This window comes from Raphanus sativus, chromosome 2 (assembly GCF_000801105.2).
Source record: "Raphanus sativus cultivar WK10039 chromosome 2, ASM80110v3, whole genome shotgun sequence".
In the NCBI taxonomy this organism is placed as follows: domain Eukaryota; kingdom Viridiplantae; phylum Streptophyta; class Magnoliopsida; order Brassicales; family Brassicaceae; genus Raphanus; species Raphanus sativus.
The window spans coordinates 21,118,482-21,143,758 of record NC_079512.1 but is presented as its reverse complement, the minus strand read 5'-3'; the positions used below and the strand labels follow the sequence as shown (position 1 = coordinate 21,143,758).

The 25,277-nt window shown below is 39.1% G+C and overlaps 4 protein-coding genes and 1 non-coding gene across 5 annotated transcripts; 3 read left to right on the top strand and 2 right to left on the bottom strand.

The window, feature by feature from the left end:
• Positions 1-83: 83 nt before the first annotated feature.
• On the bottom strand, positions 84-1,804 carry LOC108841213 (zinc finger CCCH domain-containing protein 62-like). The gene is made up of 6 exons (XM_057002573.1): positions 1,152-1,804; positions 1,012-1,073; positions 889-940; positions 703-808; positions 482-580; positions 84-389 (listed from the first exon to the last, which is right to left on the bottom strand). The coding sequence occupies exons 1-6, from the start codon at positions 1,307-1,309 to the stop codon at positions 225-227; spliced, it is 642 nt and encodes a 213-aa protein (XP_056858553.1). The 5' UTR covers positions 1,310-1,804; the 3' UTR covers positions 84-224.
• A 6,121-nt stretch (positions 1,805-7,925) lies between these two features.
• Positions 7,926-10,344, top strand: LOC108842082 (zinc finger CCCH domain-containing protein 65-like). The gene is made up of 9 exons (XM_018614891.2): positions 7,926-8,152; positions 8,230-8,298; positions 8,378-8,512; positions 8,607-8,657; positions 8,779-8,919; positions 9,001-9,144; positions 9,242-9,307; positions 9,480-9,620; positions 9,705-10,344. Exons 2-9 carry the CDS (start codon positions 8,230-8,232, stop codon positions 10,041-10,043), a joined length of 1,086 nt encoding a protein of 361 aa, XP_018470393.2. The 5' UTR covers positions 7,926-8,152; the 3' UTR covers positions 10,044-10,344.
• Positions 10,345-12,467: 2,123 nt separating this feature from the next.
• Positions 12,468-15,155, top strand: LOC130508619 (uncharacterized). The gene has a single exon (XM_057004209.1). It carries the CDS (start codon positions 12,468-12,470, stop codon positions 15,153-15,155), a length of 2,688 nt encoding a protein of 895 aa, XP_056860189.1.
• Positions 15,156-21,540: 6,385 nt separating this feature from the next.
• On the top strand, positions 21,541-21,657 carry LOC130508917 (U5 spliceosomal RNA). Its single transcript, XR_008943101.1, has one exon. It is a non-coding gene; the product is annotated as a U5 spliceosomal RNA (small nuclear RNA).
• Positions 21,658-21,837: 180 nt separating this feature from the next.
• LOC108840740 (uncharacterized) lies at positions 21,838-22,940 on the bottom strand. The gene is made up of 2 exons (XM_018613571.2): positions 22,771-22,940; positions 21,838-22,671 (listed from the first exon to the last, which is right to left on the bottom strand). The coding sequence occupies exons 1-2, from the start codon at positions 22,807-22,809 to the stop codon at positions 22,027-22,029; spliced, it is 684 nt and encodes a 227-aa protein (XP_018469073.2). The 5' UTR covers positions 22,810-22,940; the 3' UTR covers positions 21,838-22,026.
• Positions 22,941-25,277: the final 2,337 nt, after the last annotated feature.

The following is a 25,277-nucleotide window of genomic DNA, read 5'->3' as shown; positions in this document are numbered from 1 at the left end:
GAATGGAAAAATTAACGAATTATTATTTAAATATTTATATTTGTGAACGAGTACCGGATAGGTTTTTAATAACAAATAAAAGATGTAATGGTAATGTTTAACATATTTTTTGTTTAAAAAAATCGAAATCCAGTACATTTACTTATGGGGTTTCAACGATTATCGATGTGGGACGACGAACAACCATAAAGTATCTTCTGTAACAACTGTACACGACGTATATTCTAGAAATGTATATGTGATGTATAAAACCAAGAAGATGACCGAATCTCACCTTTATGGACATAGCCTGACTTTATTTTCCTTTCTCTCATAACCTTCCTTGCTGCGGCACCACGGCAATGTTTTTCAGAAAGAACCTTTACCCTGTCTTCTTCATTAGCCCATCGCTGGAAATTAGAACAGGGAACGGGGCAACAAACTCGTAAGCACAAGTAAACTTGAAAAAAGTAAAAAAAAAAAACATTTTGAAGACACTCACCTGCCTCAAGGTCAGTAACCCATAGAGATTCCGTCCTTTCACTAGTAAAGGGTACAACGGAGGCAATTTCTGCATCCCCTCGCACCAAAGGACTTCAATCTTCCGCAAATACACAAATGAGATGGTCAGTTTATCGGACTGAAAACCAGAATAAAGCAGGGGCAGCAGCATAAAATGGATCCGATCCATATGATAAAAAAATAAAGAGACATGATACTTACAGTGAAAGTGTGTTGCTGTTTAGCAGTACCGTAGCTTTCTTTAACAACCTTGCCAGCGACAGTTCTTATCCCCATAATATCCTCACTCCCTTTCATCTTTTCGTACCTGTTCAACTTCACATCAATATAATGAGGCTACTGAATCAAAAAGTGAGAAAAGGAAACCAGGAAGCATGAGTTATTTACTTGTGATGAACCATTTGTGTAAACAAAACAATGTCTCCTTTGCAAACATCACCTGCGCTAATTTATGGGACTGGTCAAACTCCACGGAGGAATTCAACACTAACTGAAAAGAAAGAATGTTACCTTTACAGTTTATAGCAAAAGATGATCTTGGATAAAGTGATTCTCCCCTCCCATCTCTTATCCTGGGAATCAAACAGGATGATGAGAATATGAAGAGCAATAGATTTACGTTTCCAAAAGGACAAGAGAGAAGTTAGTACCTCCAATGCTCAAGAATTCTCTCAATAAAAAAACTGCTTTTGTGCCAGATAATCTGAGACCATGCTTTCTCAGGTACGCTTTGCAGTCTTTTACATTTAGGGATTTCAAATCGTTTCCGGCTACCATAACACACGAGAGTGTAAGAAGTCAGACACATTCATGTTTCTTTAGCTTCCCAAACAGAGATTTTTCTTATTTCCAAAAGACATCAAAGTTGCAAAATCAATCAGATAGCTATAACATACACTACTTTATTGATCGATCAGTTGTTTGCTTCTAACAATGTTAGGTCAACAAGAAATTGAGTTTCGGAATAGAAACGCAGTACTAGATGCCTGTGAAAAGAAAGGATTTGGACCGGTCTTGCTGTCTCTGTCGTACTCTACATCTAAGTCCGTAGCATCATCGCTATCTCAGTGAACAGACAACAAGCACAATCGGTTAAGATTTATATATAAAAAAAAAAAAAAAACTAGTAGATTAAATAAGCCGTTGGTTCCGTTCGAAATAAAATAAAAGCTGTTGGCAAATACATTGAACTTGTATCTTCTTCTTCCATTTCCTCAAGCTCTTCCCCAAAGTGATTCTCATCACCGAAATCGTTTTCGTCCTCGTCTGACATGGTAGAGTAAATACTCGGAACAAAGAAAATTCAAAATGCAAACGCCTTTCGGGTAAATTTGCCGGATCTCAGCAATTTAACTCTTTTAGGTATTTTCATAATTTACCCTCTATTTATAATATTTACAATATATGGCCAAATGTCTAAGAACCCAAAAACTCTTTGATCTTTCTTGAGTTTATTTTTCTTTTCTTTTGCTTTATTTGAAAAGATAGTTCGCTTTAACAGTCATTTACATATTTTTATGGAAAACAAAATTTCTTTAATATAATTTTAACATTATAAATCCAATATTTATAACTTTCGAAAAACAAATTATTAATATATATATACACTGTTGAGTCAAGCTTGAAGTTAGTAGATCAAGACTGAGACAAGCCAAGAAAGATCCTAGTCTATCGGAGAAATGAGATAAGGATGAAAGAGTTGTTTTAGGAGTTATCTACAAACAATATATTAAAGTTGTACTTATCTTATTTGACTAGGGCTTTCACGTAGAGGCTTGATATATATATGCATCCATCGAGTTGTGATGATGATGACATAAGATTGTAAACACCTGAGGTTTGAGTAAGTTTTCCTTAAGGCAATAAGAGAGTTATTCTTGTTTACATTCATTTACACACAGCAAACATTTATCTGATTTCAACACTGTGGTATCAGAGCAACAGGTTGAGACGATGACGGATTTAACAGTTGCTGTAACGAAACCAAAGGAGACAGGATCATCTTCTATTAAATGCCCTATACTAAGTTCCACAAACTATACTGTATGGGCAATTAAGATGAAGATCCTACTGAAAGTACACAAGGTTTGGGACATCATTGAGACAGAAGAGAAGGACGATGAGAGAAACAATATGGCCATGGCGCTACTGGTACAATCCATACCTGAGTCGCTTGTCCTGCAAGTAGGAGAATTGGACACGGCAAAAAAAGTGTGGGATGCCATTAAGACACGACACATGGGTGCTGATCGAGTCAAGGAGGCTCGCTTGCAAACACTCATGGCGGAGTTTGATCGTCTTAAAATGAAAGACAATGAGAATATTGATGAGTTCACTGGCAGGATCTCAGAGATATCTTCAAAGTCTGCTGCACTCGGAGAAGAAATAGAGGAGTCGAAGCTTGTCAAGAAATTTCTCAAGAGTCTACCCCACAGAAAATACATACACATCGTAGCTGCATTGGAGCAAGTTTTGGATCTCAAAAAGACCAGTTTTGAAGACATCATTGGTCGTTTGAAAGCCTACGAAGAGCGTGTAGGGGAAGAAGAAGAAACAGTTGATGAACAGAGTAAACTATTATACTCTAACACTGATCATCAACAAGACAGAAGCTTCAATGGAACCAACAGAGGCCGTGGACGTGGTGGAAGGTTTCAAAACAGAGGAAGAGGACGTGGGCGCTCTGTTTCTCCGAGAGACGCAACAGGAATTACCTGTTACCGGTGTGATAAGTTGGGACACTACGCTAGTGATTGTCCTGACCGTCTTCTTAAGCTAATTCAAGAGACACAAGAGGCTAAAGAAGATGACAAAACACACGAAGCTGAGGAACTGATGCTGAACGAAGTGGTCTTTCTAAATGAAGAGAGAGTGATGATCAATGCATTTGAGGCAAGCCTAGATCAGAGTAATGTGTGGTATCTGGACAATGGAGCCAGTAACCACATGACTTGAAATCGCTCCTACTTCACTACACTGGATGAAACAATCACAGGAAAGGTCAAGTTTGGTGATGACTCACGCATTGACATCAAAGGAAAGGGTTCTATCAACTTCGTGTTTAAAAATGGGGTAAAGAAAATGATGTCAAACGTGTATTTCATTCCGGCTTTGAAAAGCAACATTATAAGCTTGGGGCAGGCGACTGAAGCAGGATGTGAGATCAGGATGAAGGAGGATGTTCTGAATGTGTATGATCGATACGGAAGGCTACTTGTGAGAACAAACAGAGGGAGAAATCGACTATACAAAGTAGTACTTGATGTTGAGAGTGTGAAGTGTCTGCTAGCAATAACAAGCAATGTCTCTAACAAATGGCATGCGAGGTTAGGTCACATCAACTTCGATAATATAAAGTTGATGGTAGACAAGGATCTGGTCTCAGGAATGCCTAAGTTCACAGTTGAGAAGAAAACCTGCGTCTCATGCTTGCTAGGAAAGCAATCAAGATCACCTTTTCCCAAAGCAACTTCCTTCCGAGCATCTCAGAAACTTGAACTACTGCACGGAGAGCTTTGTGGTCCTATCAGTCCACCAACACTTGGGAGGAACAAATACATTTTCGTGATTATAGATGACCACACACGCTACATGTGGTCAATGCTTTTGAGGGAGAAGAGTGAAGCTTTTGAGAGGTTTAAGAGGTTCAAGGCATCAATAGAGCAAGAAACTGGGGTCTCCATCAAGACTCTTCGAACAGACAGGGGAGGAGAGTTTACTTCCTTAGAGTTCAACGCATTTTGTGAGAAGAATGGGATCCAGAGACATCTCACCGCACCTTATTCTCCCCAACAAAATGGGGTAGTAGAGAGACGAAACAGAACGGTATTGGAGATGACTAGGAGTGTTTTGAAGCATATGAGGGTTCCAAACTACATGTGGGGCGAGGCTATACGACATGTGACGTATCTAATCAACAGGACCGCCACAAGAACCCTCTCAGATATGACTCCATACGAAGCTTTCAAGGGGAACAAACCAAACCTGTCACACTTGCGCGTATTTGGATGCATAGGATATGCTAGAGTTGAGTCCCCTCACAGGAAGAAGTTAGATGATAGGTCTCGAGCTCTAGTTCATCTTGGAACTGAGCCCGGAACCAAAGCCTATCGACTGTTTGATCCATCTAGTAGAAAGATCACAGTGAGCCGTGATGTGATCTTTATGGAGGATGAGGCGTGGAGATGGAACAAAGCAGAGGCAGAAGCTAATAACGGTTCTCTCAGTATCAGTTTTGAGGCTTTCGGAAATAGAGGTTTAAAAGAGGTTGATTCTGCAGTAGAAACAGAGGAAGAGAAAAAAGCTGCAGAATCAGAGCAGAGAACAGAGCCGAAAGCAGAGCAGAGCAGTAACAGAGTGTCTGATGAGTTTGTGGAGGTCTCTGATGACGAAGAGATTGTGCCACAGTTAAGACGTTCTACAAGAGTCAAAACAACACCGGAGTACCTGTCGGATTACGTCTTGCTGGCCGAAACAGAGTGTGAGTGGCTCTTGATGTCACTTAATGAGGAGCCGTGGGACTTTGCTGAGGCTAAGGAGATGAAGGTATGGTTAGACGCCTGCAAAGATGAATAGCACCCATTGAGAAGAACCAGACTTGGATTCTGGTCGAGCTACCTGCAGGAGCTAAACCTATTGGACTCAAATGGGTCTTTAAGGTTAAGCGGAATCCCGATGGAAGTATAAACAAGTACAAAGCGAGACTAGTTGCAAAGGGGTATGTGCAGAGACACGGGATTGATTATGATGAAGTGTTTGCCCCCGTTGCAAGGATTGAAACCGTTCGTCTCATCATCGCTTTGGCAGCTTCAAATGGTTGGGAGGTTCATCACCTTGATGTGAAAACTGCATTTCTTCATGGCGAATTAAAGGAGGAGGTGTACGTTTCACAGCCTGATGGCTTCGTAGTCAAGGGAAGTGAGAACAAGGTATACAAGCTCTCCAAAGCTCTGTATGGCCTAAAACAGGCTCCTAGAGCCTGGAACAATAAGTTGAACGAGATCTTGAGAGACTTGAAGTTTGTACGATGCTCTAAGGAACCTTCATTATACCAACGACAGAGGAAGGAGCAGCTACTCATTGTGGCAGTTTATGTGGACGATTTGTTAGTTACAGGCTCAGATTTGTCGATGATTGTTGAGTTTAAGAGGGAGATGGAGGCAAAGTTCGAAATGAGCGACTTGGGAAAGCTGACATATTACTTGGGAATCGAAGTAATGCAACATGATAGTGGGATTACATTGAAACAAGAAAGATATGCATCTAAGATCCTGTGTGAGACGGGAATGGATGAGTGTAATCATGCTAGTGTTCCTATGGAGATGAGCTTGAAGCTAACGAGAGCTCCTGAAGAGAAATCCATTGATGAGAAGAGATACAGAAGAACCATTGGTTGCTTGCGCTACTTGATTCACACACGGCCTGATATGGCGTACAGTATAGGAGTTCTGAGTAGGTACATGCTCGATCCAAAAGAATCACACGACTCTGCTTTGAAGCACATCCTGAGGTACCTAAAGGGCACTGCTTCCTATGGACTTACTTACTGGCGAGAAGACAAGATATCGGTCTTGGTAGGGTATAGTGATAGCTCGCTAAATGTTGATGCTGATGATGGACGGAGCGTAACTGGACACATCTTCTACCTCGGAGAGAGTCCAGTCACTTGGTGCTCTCTGAAGCAGGAGATTGTAGCCTTGTCATCCTGCGAGGCTGAGTTTATGGCTGCTACAGAGGCAGCAAAGCAGGCAATATGGCTTCAGGAGTTACTAAGTGAGATCACTGGTGAAGCGTGTGAGAGGATAACGGTTCGAGTGGACAACAAGTCTGCTATATCGCTCACGAAGAACCCAGTCTTCCACGGACGTAGCAAGCACATCCATAGACGTTACCATTTCATACGCGAGTGTGTGGAAAAGGGCCTTGTGGACGTTGAGTATGTGGCTGGCAGCAAACAGAAGGCTGATATCTTGACGAAGGCTCTCGGCAAGATCAAGTTTACAGAGATGAGGAAGTACATTGGTGTTCAAGAGGTAGCACAAGTTAACTTCAAGCTTAAAGGGGGGATTGTTGAGTCAAGCTTGAAGTTAGTAGATCAAGACTGAGACAAGCCAAGAAAGATCCTAGTCTATCGGAGAAATGAGATAAGGATGGAAGAGTTGTTTTAGGAGTTATCTACAAACAATATATTAAAGTTGTACTTATCTTATTTGACTAGGGCTTTCACGTAGAGGCTTGATATATATATGCATCCATCGAGTTGTGATGATGATGACATAAGATTGTAAACACCTGAGGTTTGAGTAAGTTTTCCTTAAGGCAATAAGAGAGTTATTCTTGTTTACATTCATTTACACACAGCAAACATTTATCTGATTTCAACATATACAAATTATAAACATCACACATCAAAATTTTGTAAAACCCATCAACAAAAATGGTTACTACAACTATATCATGTTTTTAGTCCTCATTTCCTATTTTCTTATTGAGCTTAAATAAAAATTTATTATTATTATTTGGCAATTAATCTGAATAATAGTGTTTAATTATGTTAAGTTCACCATTTGCATCTTTAGCGATTTATTGTGCCGAGTAGTCAAAATCCCAGTGAGTGTCCTCTGTTTCCTTTTCTTCGGCTGCAAAAACCGATGATTCGGCCAAGTAATTGCATTCAAATAGGAGAATATTATCACCATGTAAAAATGTGAACAATTCTCTAAAACGTTGAATTCCAAATGCTTTCTCATATTTTGAAACATGAAATTATAAAGATTTGACACATTTATTTGAAACTCGCAATTAAAAAAATCATGTCATTCATTCAGAGTATTTTAGACATTTAAAAATATTAAATCTCCTAACATATTCCTTGTTTTCTTGCTATTTGTTTCCTTGCTAATATTTTTAAAAATAACATAATATAAGATAAATCATGGTTAACAATATTTTATGGAACTGACAAGATTTAGAATATTATATATCCTTGATATTTTATGAAATAATTTATACAGAAATCTCTATATCTATTTCCGGATTAAATATATTTTAAGATCTTTATATTTACAAAATGTTAATGTTCTATATCAAATTTTTTTGAAATTCATTAGAAAGAATGATTACTATAAATACAACATGCTTTTTCTTTTGAGAAATTTGGATGTGTACCAAAGACATTTTCGGTATTTAGCGCAAGACCAAAAGTCACCTTTTTGATTAGTGTTTATAATATTTTTGGACTCTGCTGCCCCTACATTACTAATTTGGATTGTGTATAGAAAATCGAGAAAAAAAATATGAAGTACTGAATTAAGGAGTTTGTCAGAAAGAAAATCTAAAGATATAATAATAGATTTACCAAATCCTCATCGTTAAAGCAAAAGTGACTTCTAAGTAAAATCAGTTTCCTTCTCTCCATCTCTCTGTTCTCATTATCTCCAAATTCATCTCAAAAAACCTTTTTCCACTGAAACCTCACACAAAATGAAAACTGACGATCACCTAGCACGAGGAGACTCATGTCTCACATGAGGTTTTGGATAAAAGAGGAGAAGGGACTAATAGTAAGAGTAACTGTTCTAGTAGTTTTGAGGTACTGAATGTAGAAAGTGGAGTGAAGGAGAATGATCTAACTTCCAAAAACCAAGAAAAGGTATCGGTATGCTATATTTGCTTATAGCGTTTACAAAATCTGACTTTGTGTTGTTCCGTTTTTTTTTTAATCTGCAGATGGCTTCTCAAACTTGCATAAAGAACAAATCTGTCCCTTCTGAGGAAGCAAAAGCTACAAAGAAGGAGGTAACATATCTTCGTGGGCAGTCTTTTTTTTTTTTTGTGGAATAGCTTGATTGCTTATTGATTAGCTATTTTCATGCAGGCAAAAGCTCGGAAGAAAATAACTCAAGAGCGTATAGCACTTGGCGTGAAGAAGTTGAAACTCAAACCACCAGTAGCTCCGAGACCAAAACCTATAATATTTTGTCGGCACCATCTCAAGGGTCGGTGCCACGAGGTACGCACAATGGCGCTGGATTCTACAAGATTCTCTTGTGAATTTTAGTTTTTTTTCTTGTCCTGATGGAAACTTTTTTCCACATGTTTTGCAGGGAGAACAGTGCAAATTTTCACACGATACAACTCCGGAAACCAAATCTTTGGTATGATTTAATGTCTCAAGACATATACTATTCTTCTGAACTTTATGTAGCTGCAATCATTTAGACAAATGGGGATATGTTTCTGGGTGGTCTCATTCACAATGTCTTCTTGTTATTTCAGCCTTGCTGCTACTTTGCAACTCAGTCATGTATGAAAGGAGATGATTGTCCGTACGACCATGATCTGTCCAAATATCCTTGCAACAATTTCGTGACCAAAGGTTTCTGCCACAGGGGTGATACGTGTTTATTTTCTCACAAGGTAAAATCCCAATCTGAGTCTTCTCGTGAGTCTTATTATTTTGATCTTTTTTATCCTAATATACCAGTTTTCACTTAACAGGGTACTCCACAGGCTGCTTCAGATAGACCGGTTGCAAATGTAACAACCTCGTCAAGTAACATCGCTGCAGCATCTAGTAGTTTTGAGGCACTGAATGTAAAAAGTGGAGTGAAGGAGAATGATCTTTCCAAAAACCAAGAAAAGGTGTCTGGCATTGTATATTACTTATTTTATTCTGATCTCTTGTTTAGCGTTTACAGAATCTGACTCTGTGTTGTTCCATATTTTTTTTTATCTGCAGATGGATTCTCAAACTTGCATAAAGAACAAATCTGTCCCTTCTAAGGAAGCAAAAGCTAGAAAGAAGGTAACATATCTTCATGCGCAGTTTTTTTTTTTTTTTGTGTGGAATAGCTGGTATGATTTAATGTCTCAAGACATATACTATTCTTCTGAACTTTATGTAGCTGCAATCATTTAAGACAAATGGCGATATGTTTCTCTGTGGTCTCATTTACATTGTCTTCTTGTTATTTCAGCCTTGCCGCTACCTTGCAACTCAGTCATGTATGAAAGGAGATGATTGTCCGTACGACCATGATCTCTTAAAATATCCTTGCATTAATTTCGTGACCAATGGTTTCTGCCACATGGGTGATAAGTGTTTGTTTTCGCACAAGGTAAAAACCCAATCTGGTTCTTCTCGTGAGTCTTATTATTTTGATCATTTTTTTTATCCTAATATACCAGTTTTCACCTAACAGGCTGCTTCAGATAGACCGGGTGAAAATGTAACAATCTCGTCAAGTAACACCGCTGCAGCATCTGTCTTACCTCAGAAATCAAATAAACAAACCGTGAGACAGGCCATAGCCAGATTACAGGGGATACAACCAAGAGTTTCAAGCTCATCTACGTTTTTGAAGCCCTCTAGTCAATCTAACCAAAAAAACTCAACTGTTGCATCATCTTCAAAGATCAATGAACATGCAACACCTCCACAGCTTCCTCCTTTGAGAAAACCATCCGTTGTTCCAAAGGGTATGAGTTTTCTCTCTTTTTACAAAACCACCCAAGAGGAGGATACCTCGAAGAAGCTGTAAACAAGAGCGACCTTACAGTTAACAGACTGTAACCAGAAACTCAGGGAACATATCGTCCAAGAGTCCCGAGTTCTTGTCGAGCTTCAGCCACGGCAAACAACTGATCTATATTTGGTTTCTCTTTTAGATTAAAAAAAAAAAAAAGACCTCGGTTATTATGTTTTCTGATAACTTCCTTTAGACATCACATTTTCTGTAGGTCTGAATCTGAATCTTGCGATGCATCTTCATTGAAAGGATTCAATGTTTATAAGTAGGTTCCTCTCTTTATATATTTGGCTAGAGCATTTGAATTGGTCTGTCAACAATGAGTCTCTTAATATAATATTATTTTTGCTAACGTTAACAAATAACAACTAACGGTAAATCATTTGAAGATATTTCTCTAAAAGCAAGTGGTCTTTGGTGGACTATATAAGTTCAACAGGTTATTTGGTTAGACCCGTGAACGTTATAGACAGTTACTGACTACATTACGTAAGACTAATTAAGGACGCATCATGTTATCGAAATGACTAGTAGCGGAAACTGAAACTTACTGTGGAAAGCAGAGCAATGTCCACACTAAACAATCTCAATTGCGAGATACAAAATAGTAAATGGCCTTGCAATATAAGTCCTGCAAAAAGTTAAAGATTTGAAAAATGATAAGCAAAGAGCATGATTTACATAAGAAGATGCAACTATTACAGCAAAGACCGCAGCAACAAAAAGTCTCACCAGTGAAACTGAGAACACAAGAACAAAGTGTTGTGTAGAATATTTGGTTATGTATCTCCTCCATATTATACCCCTTTAAAGAGTTTGTCTTGGAAAGTGCATGTAAAACCATCAAACCTGTTAAGACCAAAATACACAATCATGATTATAGTATTGAGATTCCTATACTTAAAACCAGACAACAACAACATATCAGAATAATCACATAAACAGTGTAATAACGAGTAACACAGTAATACACCGACCCAAGATAGCCAGCCATTAGGGAAACACCCCCAAACAGTGTTTTCCCTTCCCTTATTGTACGGACTAACATCATCTCCTGCCTATGGATCACGTTTGTCGTAAACAGAACATCAGTACATCTTACCTTGTCGTTCATGGTAATTGTGATACTCTTTAACTGTAGCTAGGAACCGAGTGTAGAGCAGATTTGTACCGGGAAAAGAGTGAAGACAGAGCAACCCAGGGTCACCAGAAAAGTAACTAGATAGTCAAACCCCTTGTACTTTTTCTGCATGATGAGAGTTCCCCATACCTGTACAGAGAGCATACATACCCGCGAATACACCTTTCCATAATTTGTTCTCCGTCACTCCGTTTACTGTCTCCTCCGGCTCAGCCATGTCCCCATCCACCACCTCTCAGTGACTTCTCTTCTTCCTGAAGAACATGAAAACCTAGCTCACATTAACCAAACACGAATCATTAGATGTGTCCTTGACTGATATAATCAGGTAAGTGAATAAGAATATCGAAAATGTATTTAGAAGATAGATAACTTTTGCTGGATCGACTATAGATCAGGTTGGGATATATTATATATTACTTTCACGATGTGGGTGACCTTGTCTCTAATAACTATGATATTACTTGTAGATATCGAAGAAAGCGAGATAAGCTAGTGGAGAGAATCACCGTGTCTCGTTTGCCTACCAAATGGGGTCTTTTCCAAGCTTATTGCTACCGATCAAAACTCGATGGAGCTGAAAATATAGCCCTTGTTAAGGTACATCGAAACACTACTAGCTTAAATATGTAAAAGTGTGTTAGATCAAAATCTTGTTCAGTTTTGACTAAGACTAGTCCTTGTGTTGTTTCTGTCTGACTCTTAACCAGGGAAACATTGGAAACGGTCAGGATATTCTGGTTAGTGTAAGCTCAAGAAAAGAGCTGTGATGAAGAGAGGGAGACTGTGTCACACATGTGATCGATGTGTGACACAATGGAAAGAGTCGGTTATGGAAACTATGACGTGGCATAACGTGGTTATCAAGTAAAGAAGATATGGAAGATTAGATTGCATCGAGATATTAGGAAATATAGTATATTCGATGAGGGCTAGTTAACTAGATTGTCTAGGACAGATCTAGGTTAAGCACGCTAATTTGAAAAGCTTGAGCAAGGGTTTGTCTTGTCAAGCAAAAGAGGTGATCGAGTTCAGGGTTGTTGAAGCTCGATCTACTGAGTTAAGAGATTAGAAATTGGTCCGTCTCTAGTCGTGTGTGACTGAGAGTAATTCAGATTAAACAGATCTAGGTGATTGTTTAAGTGATTTCTAATATACAAGAAAGAGTGTTCTTGGATTCTCGTTGTGCTCTGTTTATTGGTTGTCCCTGAACTTTCATTTGGTATCAGAGCGGGAAACCTCTGTGGTATCAATTACTACTAACAGGTTGAGATCCTGCGGATTTCATGGACACCATGAAGGAGCTTGTCACGTTACACAAGCCTATCATGCTAGACGGAGGCAACTTTGGACACTGGAAAGCACGAATGAGACATGTGATCAGAGGGATCGACGAGGATGCCTGGACTGCTGTTGAGGATGAGTGGTCTCCACCAACTGTGATGATGGAAGATAAGACCTTGGGTCCGAAACCTAAGGATCAGTGGACAGATTCAGAAAAATCAGCATCAAAATTCAACTCTAAGGCGTTAACTGTCATCTTCTCTGCTGTCGATTTGGAACAATTCAAAATTATTCAAGGATGTGAGTCGGCGAAAGAAGCTTGGGATACATTGATCAATCACTTTGAAGGAAACACAAGTGTACGACGAACCAGAATTGATCACTTAGCCTCAAGGTTTGAGAACTTGCGCATGGGAGATGATGAACCTATCGATGGGTTTATCTCTAAAATCAGTGAACTGGCTAATGAATCTTCAGTCTTGGGCAAGAAGTATGAAGAAAAGGATCTGGTTAAGAAACTCCTGAGATGTTTACCTCCTCGGTTTGAAGCATACAAGGCAGTTCTCAATATAGCCGTTGACACTGATGAGATGAAGTTTGATCAACTCTCTGGTATCCTGAAGGTTCATGACCTCGAGAAATCTGATCGACAGGAGAACACTCAGAAGAGTATTGCCTTCACTGCTAATTCTAAAGATGATGACAGAGTCTCTAAAATTGAAGATAACCTGAGTTTAATGGCAAAGAACTTTAACAAGTTTATGAGACGAGTTGAAAAAGGTGGTAGCAGATCAAACAGTCGGTTTCAGAGGAATGAATCAGATCGTGGTAATACACAGTCATCAAAGTCAGATGCTTCAAAAAGGAAGAAGGAGCTTCAGTGTCATGAATGTGAAGGATATGGACACTTTCGGAATGAATGTCCACTCACTAAGAGGAAAGAACTCAAGTGCATAGAGTGCAAAGGATATGGTCACACTCGTAGTGAATGTCCAAATAACTTGAAGAAAGACAAGTCACTTATGAGCTTCAGCGATACAGACTCGGATAGTGAGAGCGATGATGGGGAATTACATCTGAATTTTATGGCACTCGTAGCACATGAAGGCGTGACTTCAGTTTCTGACAAAGTGGAAGAAGTAATGGAAGAGGAAGACGACGAGCTCAACCATGATCTGGAAACAGAGTACAAGACACTGTTTAATCAGTTTACTGAGCTTAGCCATGAAAACCTTCAGCTCATAAAGGATAGAGCAATGTTGAAAGCACAAGTAAACATCCTGGAACTTGAGAAACCTATAACACAACCTGCTGCTCTTTCAATCTTAAAAGAATCTGATCAAGAAGTTCTGGCGTTAAAACGAGCCATGACTGAGCAAGAACGATCTCATAAGGAGTTTGAGGCTAAATTCAATCAGTTGAGCGAACTATTTCTTCAAGAAAAAGATAAGAGTAAGTTGTTGGAAAGCCAGTTGGCTGAAAACCTCAAAAAAGTCAAGATGCTATCAACCGGCACCAAGTCTTTAGATCATCTGCTGACTTTGGGACAATGCCCCAGCACAAGCCGAGGGCTTGGATTTCATGGATCTACCTCCAAGTCGGATCAAGAAGGACATCAAGTTGTGTTCGTAAAACAAGTCTCCAAGGAGGAAAAGGTTGCTGAACCCCGTCCTCCTCAAGCTCAGCTTGCTCTCCAGAACACTGGAAAATACGAGTCTAACTCTCGTGCAAGACGTCGTGGGAATGGATGTCACTTCTGTGGAAAACGAGGACATCATGTCAGTTTCTGTTACTTTCGAAGACAGCAATATGAGCGAGCCTGGAGGTTAAACTTGTGTTTCATGGAACCTTCTATGTATGGACATGTCTGGATTGCTAAAAGAGACTTATATCCAACCTACAAAGATCGCGTCGTCAATAGGTCACACAAGGAACTTCCTGAGTCACACACCAAACCAGAGTTGAATCTGGCATGTAACTTCACGAGTATATCAGAGAAGGTCAACTTGGTAAGTCACGTTGCATACACCAGTGCAGATGGGGGTTCTCAAATAGATTCTCCTTGGTACTTTGACAGTGGTTGCTCAAAACATATGACAGGAAGCTATGAACATCTTGAGAAACTTCAACCTATCAAGGGTGGAAAAGTGACTTTTGGTGATGGAGGACAAGGAAAGATACGAGGCGTAGGAGTAACTGATAGACCGGATCTACCTCGTCTTATCAATGTATACTATGTTGATGGCCTCAAAGCAAATCTTATTAGTGTAAGTCAACTATGTGATGAAGGTCTAGAAGTGATCTTTAATAGCAAGGAATGTCGTGCTGTGGATCCACAAGGGAACATCGTGCTGTGTGGAATTCGATCTGGTAATAACTGCTATATGTGGAAGCCTACAAACGTGTGCTGCTCAGCGACCACGTCTAAGCTTGATCTGTGGCATAAGAAACTAGGCTACATGAACATCAATGGGCTGACCCGACTTGTTAATGTGGAAGTCGTCAGAGGAGTTCCAGACTTAGAGTCTCAGACGAGTACCGTATGTGGAGCGTGCTGTCAAGGAAAACAAGTTAAGGTGCAACACAAGCGAATCCCTGAGATTAGATCCAAGCAGTTGCTGGAGCTTGTTCACATGGATCTCATGGGTCCAATAACTCCTGAGAGCGTTGCAGGGAAAAGTACATTCTGGTCATGGTAGATGACTTCTCAAGATATACATGGGTGGACTTTCTACGAAACAAGTCAGATGCCATTGATAGTTTCAGAATTCTTGCATTACAACTGAAGCAGAAAGGTGGAATCATGGAAATCAAGAGTGACCATGGTGGTGAGTTTCAGAACGAACAGTTCGATAGTTTCTGCCAAAGTCAAGGAATCCGACATCAATATCCAGCACCCAGAACTCCACAGCAGAATGGTGTTGTTAAGAGAAAGAATCGCATACTACAAGAGATGGCTAGAGCAATGCTATGTGGAAACAATGTCCCACCAGGATTTTGGGCAGAGGCAGTGAGCACCGCATGCTATGTTATAAATCGGGTGTATGTCAAACCTAAGACTAAGACTACACCGTATGAGATACTAAAAGGTAAGACTCCCAACCTGAGCCACATGCATGTGTTTGGGTGTTTATGTTACATCCTGAATGACAAAGATCACTTGGGAAAGTTTGATGCCAGAAGTGATGTAGGAATGTTCCTGGGTTATTCGACTAACAGCTCTGCATATCGAGTCTTTAACCAGCGTACCAAATTCATTGGAGATAAGGTGAATGTGGTTTTTGATGACAGTGTAGGATTCTATCAGACCAGGGTCACACAAACAGTTGAATGTGTTACACCTAGTAGCTCTGCTCTGGAAGCAATGATCAAAGAGGAATCTGAGGGAGAGGAAGAAACTAATGAAGTACGCGTTGACCTGGATCAAGGAAAAGTGCATAAAAATCATTCCTCGGCTGATGTCATTGGAGGATTGTTTGATGAAAGGGTTACACGGAAGAAACAAATCAACTTCAAGGAGATGGTCAAGTTGGCATCGTTCATGGCTAAGATGAACAACGTGGAGTGCTACGTCTCTCAGATAGAACCGAAGAATCTTCAGAAAGCCTTGGAAGATGAATACTGGACAGACTCTATGCATCAGGAGCTGGAACAGTTTGAACGATTAGATGTGTGGGAACTGGTTCCTAGACCTGAAGGGGTGAATGTCATTGGAACTAAATGGATTCACAAGAACAAGATAGATGAAGAAGGAAACGTGACTCGCAACAAGTCAAGACTGGTTGGACAAGGTTACACCCAGATTGAAGGAGTGGATTTCGATGAAACATTTGCTCCTGTAGCACGTCTTGAATCGATCAGGTTACTCTTTGGAATGGCATGTGGGTTCAAAATTAAACTTTATCAAATGGATGTCAAGAGTGCTTTTCTGAATTGTGTTCTACAAGAAGAAGTCTATGTGACACAACCAAAAGGGTTTGAGGATCCACACTTCCCTGACTATGTCTACAAACTCAAGAAAGCTCTCTATGGACTTAAACAAGCTCCACGAGCCTGGTACGAAAGACTGACCGATTTTCTCATCAAGGCTGGGTTTCAGAGAGGAGGAGTTGATAAGACTCTGTTCATAGGAGAAAATGGAAAAGATGTTATCATTATCCAAGTGTATGTGGACGATATAATCTTTGGGAGCACATCAAAAGAGATGGTGGATGATTTTGTTCGGACGATGACAAAAGAATTTGAGATGAGCATGGTTGGGGAGCTCAGTTACTTTCTTGGACTACAAATCAAGCAGCTTGCGGATGGAATCACTGTTTCTCAAAGCACCTATGCCAAAAACCTTATCAAGAGATTTGGAATGGAAACCAGCAAAGTCGCCAACACACCAATGAGCACCACTACCAAGCTGTCGCGTGATGATGATGGCAAGCCAGTTGATGAGAAACTCTACAGAGCTATGATTGGGAGCCTCTTGTATCTCACTGCAAGTCGACCTGATCTCTGTCTGAGTGTGGGTATCTGTGCTCGTTATCAAGCATCTCCTAAGGAGTCGCACATGAATGCTGTTAAGCGTATCATTAAATATGTGAAAGGAACTCTGGATTTTGGTCTTCACTATACCTTTGAAACTAATGTGAATCTTGCAGGTTTTTGTGATGCAGATTGGGCTGGTTGCTTAGATGACAGACATAGCACTTCTGGAGGTTTTTTCTTTCTTGGGAACAACATGGTAGCCTCGCACAGCAAGAAGTAGAACTGTGTCTCTCTCTCGACTGCTGAGGCTGAGTACATTGCATTGGGAAGCTGTTGCACTCAATTACTTTGGATGCGACAAATGCTTGTTGATTATGGTATCATCTCTGATCCCATGCTTGTTCATTGTGATAACATGAGTGCCATAAACTTGTCTAAGAATCCTGTTCAGCATTCACGTACCAAGCATGTGGATATACGACATCACTTTGTGAGAGAGCTAGTTGAGATGAGAATTGTGATTCTAGAGCATGTATCAACCGAGAAACAGCTTGCTGATCTATTTACCAAACCGTTGGACTACAATACCTTCCTAGGGCTTCGTAAGGCCTTAGGAATTGTTAATCTCTGAATAAGTCCTGTCAGAAGAGGAAGGTCACTGCTTGTTCATCGCACTGACTAAGTCATTGTACTACTACACCATCAAAACCTTGAGTCAACAAGTTCACTTCTGCAAGTCATCCTCCACGAGTTTATCACTTCTCTCTTAGGTTCACTGAAGAAAGACACTCATCTCGGATCAGGATGCTATCACATTTTAGTTCTGAGTACTGACCACTGTCTGGATTGAACGAGGAAACACTTGAGGAGCTGAGTGTATAAGTAAGGAGAAGAAGTTGTGTTAAACAAAGAAAAGTCTGAGTTACTCAGTTACAGAAAGTTAAGCAAAAGGCCTGGAATGATAGATACTCGAGTTGGAAATGGATGCTATCACATTTTGTTTCTGACTACGATCACTGTCTTGACTGGGCAGAGAAGATCACAATTCTTAGAGATGGCCCGTTCTAGATCAGGGTGTTATCCCACTTTGTGTCTAGATTCGGATACCATCTCATTGCACTGAATTGTCGATTGTACTCTTGTAGTCAAAGTTAATCAAAGTTCTTGTCGAGTAGAAGAGACAAGCACAAGATGCTTAACATGTGTTTCCAGACATTACTAATGAGTGTGAGTGTGAACTTGAGGAAGGATGATTAGCTAAAGTGAATCTTGTGTGTGACAGCTACTCGGCTGAGAAAAAGCTACTAACTTGGGTTGACTCATTGATTTCATTAAAGTTCTTTGTGGTAGTTGACTGAGTTGGTGCAATGACCTCTGTGTCTTTCCTCTGGACAAAAAAGGCATCTTGAGCATGTCTTAAATGGTTACATGTATATATAGGTTGTCTTGATACTTGCTTTGTGAATTTCGGATCTCTCTCACATGCTCTCACATGGTGGTAAGTGGTGTCAAAGTCACTTGGTTATAATTTGCTTTATGATGCTATGGTTTCTAAATTACTCTTCTTTGTTTGGGCCTCATTTCACTTTGGGCATTTCCTATGTGACTAATGAAAAGTGGAGTTGTTAAAGTTGTTTAGGAACTTTGGTATTGTCGCCACCCTCAAACAAATCTCCTAGCTCGTCTCTCTCTCCTCTCACCATCGACATGCAACCGCGAAGAAGCTCCCGTCTAAACCGAGGCTCATCTGGTGCTGGAAGCTCGTCTCAGCCTCCCCCGTCGCAGCCGCAGTCTCCTCCATCTACACGGAAGCGAGTTCGTCGGCGTCCGTCTTGTGATGTCTCACCGGAGCTTGTAGAGCCGGAGAACGAGTCACTCTCGGAGACAGACTCCGATAATGGCGTTGAGAATCCTATGGGTGAAGCTGAGACCTTTGCGAATTGAGCTAAGGAGGAGCGATATCATGAAAATCGCCTCATGTATCGGACCAAGCTCGATCTGTACCCCGAGCTAACGCAACCACACAAGACGCCTCTTACTTCCCGATTCTTCTCTATGGCGGCTACGGAGCGATTCCAAGGACTCAAGACGAGGAAATTCATCAATCAACATCGCATCTCTCTTACCGATGCGAACCTTGCCGATGTTCGGAGTATTGTGGAGAATGCAGGACTACTTCATACTCTCACCGACGTTGATGCCTATCAACCAACTGTGGTAAGAGAATTCATAGCTAATCTCTTGGAGGCCTCTGAACGCGATGTTGGTGTAGCTGTGTATCTTAGGGGGTCGATGATAGATTTCTCACCAAGCTTGATTAATGCAATCTACTGCATCCCTGGGTTTGAGGATGATCCTAACTGGTTGGGTGAAGGTATTGATGAAGTGTGTGGGTTCCTCACTGATGGGCAGATAAACCGATGGGAAAACATGAGCTCAAAGTTTCTCACCCCGACGAATCAGGTGCTGTACAAGCTGGTTTGCACCAACTGGATTCCGACAATGAACTACACCAACATGAATCAAGCTCGTTTGAAGTTTGTGTATATGCTTCATCACAATGAAGATGGTTTCAACTTTGGGAAGCTGGTATATGATCAGATCATGAGGATGGCTGAAAACACTAAGAAGAAAAAGTCTCGAAGGATCATGTTTTCTACTCTGATTCAGCAAGTCATCAACTTCCAGAGGATTGTCCCCATTGACTATCCGACTGATGAGTTTACTGGTTTTCCTAAGCTGGTGGTGAAAGACATCAAAGCAGGGCGTGGCACTGGAGCAGACACACGATCTGCAACCCTTGAGGAAGACATTGAACGCACCATCGCTGATCTCAAAGCCATTCACATTCGTCTGAGGAGTAAGCGTATCATGTTTGTGGATTGTTTTTATCCTAGACTAACTTGTGCCTGTTTGTTTTTATCTGAATGTTCATCTAAGCAGGGGGAGAATACCCTCGATATGCTCCACCTCCCACGGGGAATCAAGAGGATGAAGTAGCTGGAAATACCGAAGAGCTGAGTCAAGCTGGTGACACTGAGGAGCTTAGTCGAAGCTTATCTTTCTGAGCATGAAACTCTGTCGTGTTGTGTTTTCTTGTTTTAAAAATAAGATGGGTGTAGTAAGACTAAGGATCATGTTGCTTTAACTAATGGTGTGCTCTGATGATGTAGACTTTGGATTCCTATCTATGCGTTATGGTTATTAAAGTGATCTCAGTGTGCTTGTTTCGATATCTTGTGTCTGGTGCTTTCGGTGTGGATTTGCAGGTTGCTTAGGATGTCACATTAAGATAAAAAGGGGGAGAATGTAAGCTCAAGAAAAGAGCTGTGATCGTGAAGAAGAGAGGGAGACTGTGTCACACATGTGATCGATGTGTGACACAATGGAAAGAGTCGGTTATGGAAACTATGACGTGGCATAACGTGGTTATCAAGTAAAGAAGATATGGAAGATTAGATTGCATCGAGATATTAGGAAATATAGTATATTCGATGAGGGCTACTTAACTAGATTGTCTAGGTCAGATCTAGGTTAAGCACGCTAATTTGAAAAGCTTGAGCAAGGGTTTGTCTTGTCAAGCAAAAGAGGTGATCGAGTTCAGGGTTGTTGAAGCTCGATCTACTGAGTTAAGAGATTAGAAATTGGTCCGTCTCTAGTCGTGTGTGACTGAGAGTAATTCGGATTAAACAGATCTAGGTGATTGTTTAAGTGATTTCTAATATACAAGAAAGAGTGTTCTTGGATTCTCGTTGTGCTCTGTTTATTGGTTGTCCCTGAACTTTCAGTTAGGGTGCATTCAGAGTGCTTAACCGGAGATATTTTCGGTTCAGCAAGGTGTGACTGTGGAAACCAGTTGGAGTTAGCCATGCAGCTAATCGAGAAAGAGGGAAGAGGTGTGGTTGTGTATCTTAGGGGACACGAAGGAAGAGGCATTGGTCTTGGTCACAAGCTTAGAGCTTATAACTTGCAAGACGAAGGACATGATACTGTACAGGCTAATCTTGAACTTGGTCTAGCCATTGATGCTCGTGAATACGGTATTGGTGCTCAGGTCAGACATACTAGGATTTGGTTTTAATTTTTAAAGTTGTGTAGTTAGAACCAAATTAATCGGTTTGGTTTTGGAAATAACGGTCCAAAATGAAGATGCTTCGGGACATAGGAGTGAGAACAATGAGGCTGATGACGAATAATCCGGCCAAGTTCACAGGACTGAAAGAGTACGGACTGGCCGTAGTTGGGCGTGTGCCGGTGGTAACACCAATCACCAATGAGAATAGAAGATACATGGAGACCAAACGCAAGAAGATAGGTCACATTTATATTTCTGATACTGATCAGCCATTGGTTTGACCATAAGCTTTTGATTTTAAAAAATCGATTTTTGTATTTTATTTGTTAATCGATTTAGTTACACTGGCAGTACGCCAACTTTTTCACACATACAATTCAATGTAAAGCCCAAATTTATATATGGTCCATCAAAGCCCATCATAGCGCTTTTTGTGGTCTTTCGTTTGAGAGTCCCACATCGGTGAAGTAAGAGAAATAGAAGCAGAAGTCGGAGTATAAATAAAAGTCTTCTTCCGTTTTAACGAATCACGCAGCCATGTGGTAAGCACAAAGCGAACTATTCTTTTGCCTTTTACTAAAGAAAACCGTGTGCTCTCCAAGCTAAGTGGCATACGCCTATTTTTGTAAGGTCCCGCTTTTGAGTGGACCCAACAATATTTAGTGGAATCTTCGAACTCTAAATTGGTTTTGGTTAAAGTGTCTTGTTTTGTTTATACAAACCAGTTTCAGTTGAACAAGTTACATTGTTGCTTTTCTAGTCTAGATATTGATCTTACATAAACTAACCTTTTGCTTTTCTAGTCTAGATATTGTTGCTTTTCTACTGAATCTTTTGCACTTCCAGTCCATTATTTCTTTTATATTCTCATAATCATTTAAATACAAACCGAATATTTTTGAAATCGAATCTAAGTGGTGAACTGGTCAAACCGGAGATAGGATCATAAAAGAAGGGACAAAAAATAATCACCCAACTAACAATACTACTCTGATAAATCTCGTGAAATGATCGATTAGCTACTCTAATCTCTGCCTCTTTCCGGTTAACATCGTTTGATCGATAACCGAACTTGAATACAGCCCAAATCTCATAACAGAACCAGAACACGTTAGCGAGTTGTTACTAACATCAGACCCTTTAAACAAGAATGGAGGAGGTAATTCAAAACGCTGCGATTGCGTTTGAGGCGGTGGGTTTACCCATTTTGGCAGCGGTCCCGCCACGAGAAGCGTTTGAAGAAGCGGTCCAGCTTCCACCACCGCTTTTAATAGCTTCCCCGTTTCAGGATAAGCTTTCCCCATCACGAGGGCGTCCATAGGATCTAACTGATGATGTTTATGAGCCGTTGGATCTTCGAGGATCATCGACGGCTGAGGGAGATGAATGTTCAGTAAGCTTGAGAGTTCTGAGGAAGAAGGAGAGGAAGATGAATGTTCGCTATTTGACTCACTGATGCTTCTTGAATTAGAGTTTTGGGTTTGGATGAGAAACTGAGATAGTTGTTGTCTAGCTTCATCCCGTTCTTGTTGAGTGGATTTGAGGAGAGTGAGAAGCTGGTTGACTTCTTCGGTATGTGTTCTTGATTTCTCATTAGCTTCCATTTTCAGTGTCTCTAGCTCGAACAGAGTGTTCTGCAGATTCTGCCTCATCTCATCAAAGCTCTGCATCTCAAAAAAAAATGGTAAACAACAATTCATATTTATAGAAACAAAGAAAACTGCCACATACCAAAAGAAAAAAAAAACATGTGATGATGATACCTCTTGATGAAGCCAGATAGAAGAATAAAAGTTATCCATTGATGAGTGTCTGTGTTTTGTTATACTCTGTGTAAGACTTTTTTTTTTGTCTGTGTAAGACTTAAGAATACAATGATTCCTTTTAGTGGGTTTCTTTAACCCTATATATAGTATACATAGAATCAATGTAAAAAAAGAAGAAGAATCAATGTAAAATATCAGTTTAGTCTAAAAAAAGAGAGTAACATACATTGCTTGGTTTACTTTTCTGGACTTTTCTATGGAATATCTTTCAAAAAGTCATCGACTCATGTAGGACAGAGAAAACGACAACAACTAAAAATGTAAAGTTATTGTTGAACTTTGATTTAATTCAGATACTTGAGAAAGAAAGACTTTGGTTAAAGCCAATTACAAAAATAAAACAAAGAAATAAAAGACTTTGATTTTATTTACACCAAACTAGTTATATTTGCACATATAAGCTCATTGGTTTTAAAGCTACGAGTTTGCATTTACATATTCAAGTATTTAGCTATGCATATATACATACCACCAAAACGCAGGGGAGCATTGGTGGCACTACAACAGTCCATTTTAATTATAGAATTTCTTACACAGACTATACAGAGAAGTAGCTGAGTACTAATTAAGACTAAACAGAACCATAGTCAAAGACACAGTATAATATGTCTGTTATATTATTTTTTTGTGGGACAGGAATTAGATATTTTATTTATTTATTATTAGACGTCAAAAAGAGTTCTCTGTTATTCAAAACATATAAACTAAAATTTTCAGTTTTAAATAAAGAAATTTATTGTTTTTGTGTGAATCGACTTAACAAATTAACCATAAGGCTCATATAGGTTTCCTACACGGTTGCTAATAATTAGGAAAAAAAATCTGAAACTTGCAGTAAGTAATATCGTGAGTTAACTTATTACAGTCCTAATTTCGTATACATTTATCTATTTTATTACCCAGTAATTGCAATGCAGCGGATTCTTGTGCACAAACTTACAAAAAGATATGTAAATTCAGACAGGTCCAATTTAGGCCGTATTATATTTTTGTAATATATGCATATTTGTTTGTATGCAAACTTGATAAAATACTTGTGCTAGATTGGCTTGTGGACTGCCCAAGAAATATATTTGATATCTAATGCGACAGTTTTATATTTTTTCGACATAAGCGTATGTATTTACCTGTAATATATCTTTAGTCCTTACGTTAGCTAGCTTTAATGTCGACCGTACACTCAATTTCAAATATTCTTTACGCACATAATACTCAAAACCACTATTATACAAAACATTCTTATCGAGCTTCGTGTTATTATTTTCCATGTTTTTAAGGAATTGCAATATGCTCCACTTCAAAAAAGAATATTTGATAGATGTACAGAATGTTCAAAACTGCGCTAGGCCTACATGTGTGCACTTGGATAGAATCTAAACCGGAATCAATTAACCGAGGAGTAAACGGGATTAAGCAGAAGTAACTTTAAAGACTCGATAAGTATAAGGGTTACCAGGGCTGTCTTTTAGCACGTGCAAGTGGAGCGGTCGAACAGGGTCCAAAATTTTAGAGAATCTATAATTTCTTTTTATTTTACTAATAGTTACAAATTTTAAAATCATATTTTTATGAAAATTCAGAATGACTATATTCTAATTTAGTTTTCGTATTTATAACCAATAAATGTAAATTACAAATTTTTATTTTGTTTATATAACCAACTAAAAAGACAATAAATTAGGAAGTAATTAGTATTTATATCAATTATATATTTTGGAAAGAAATAAATAGTTGTTGATGTTTGATAGAATATTCAATGGTAGTATAAAAAGTTAATATTTTAATTGATTATGTTTAGGAAACAAATATCAATTAGTGATTATAAATAAGGAGAATAAAATATATTTTCTTCACCATTTTTAATTAAAAATAGCAAGCACGAAGAAAATAAAGCTACAATACAACTTCTGTTTATAAGAAAAAAGAGTGACTTGTCTAATCAAGAGTATATAGTTTACTATCCAGATTTTGTTACTCTATTATATTTATAAATTATGATTTCTGATTGTGGATATAATAAACGTTAAAAAAAAAACTGAAAAAGTTCAAAAAATGATAAATTTGATGATTTGATCGATGATTTTGCATTGAAAAATGCTAAATAATCAAGTTCAATGATTTGATCAATGATTTTGCATTAATAACAAAAATGGTGTTATTTAGATTATAAATAATTAAATTAATGTATTTAATTTATATTATAATGGTATTTTGTAAAAAAAAAAATCAAAATTATTTCAGATTATTAAAAGATATCTTTTTTTTTTTTTGAACAGGGTCTATGAAAAGTTTGAGACGGCCCTGAGGGTTACATATGAAATATGTTCCTATTACATGTTGTTTAAGTGTGGCCTAGTGGTTAGTGACTCTTTAGTAGTCGCAACATGTCTTCAGTTTGAAGTTTAGACAGAAGTATGTTTTTGGGCTATTTTTCATTTTTAGGT

Excerpts from the sequence above, each read along its gene's own strand:
- LOC108842082 (XM_018614891.2), top strand. The coding sequence starts at position 8,230 with ATGGCTTCTCAAACTTGCATAAAGAACAAATCTGTCCCTTCTGAGGAA. Across the intron at positions 8,299-8,377 it reads CAAAAGCTACAAAGAAGGAG|GCAAAAGCTCGGAAGAAAAT; the intron begins GTAACATATCTT and ends ATTTTCATGCAG. Across the intron at positions 8,513-8,606 it reads TCAAGGGTCGGTGCCACGAG|GGAGAACAGTGCAAATTTTC; the intron begins GTACGCACAATG and ends CATGTTTTGCAG.
- LOC130508619 (XM_057004209.1), top strand. The coding sequence starts at position 12,468 with ATGAAGGAGCTTGTCACGTTACACAAGCCTATCATGCTAGACGGAGGC.
- LOC108840740 (XM_018613571.2), bottom strand. The coding sequence starts at position 22,809 with ATGGATAACTTTTATTCTTCTATCTGGCTTCATCAAGAG. Across the intron at positions 22,672-22,770 it reads CTATCTGGCTTCATCAAGAG|AGCTTTGATGAGATGAGGCA; the intron begins GTATCATCATCA and ends TTTGAGATGCAG.
- LOC108841213 (XM_057002573.1), bottom strand. The coding sequence starts at position 1,309 with ATGTGTCTGACTTCTTACACTCTCGTGTGTTATGGTAGCCGGAAACGA. Across the intron at positions 1,074-1,151 it reads AGAATTCTTGAGCATTGGAG|GATAAGAGATGGGAGGGGAG; the intron begins GTACTAACTTCT and ends TTTGATTCCCAG. Across the intron at positions 390-481 it reads GGTTACTGACCTTGAGGCAG|CGATGGGCTAATGAAGAAGA; the intron begins GTGAGTGTCTTC and ends TCTAATTTCCAG.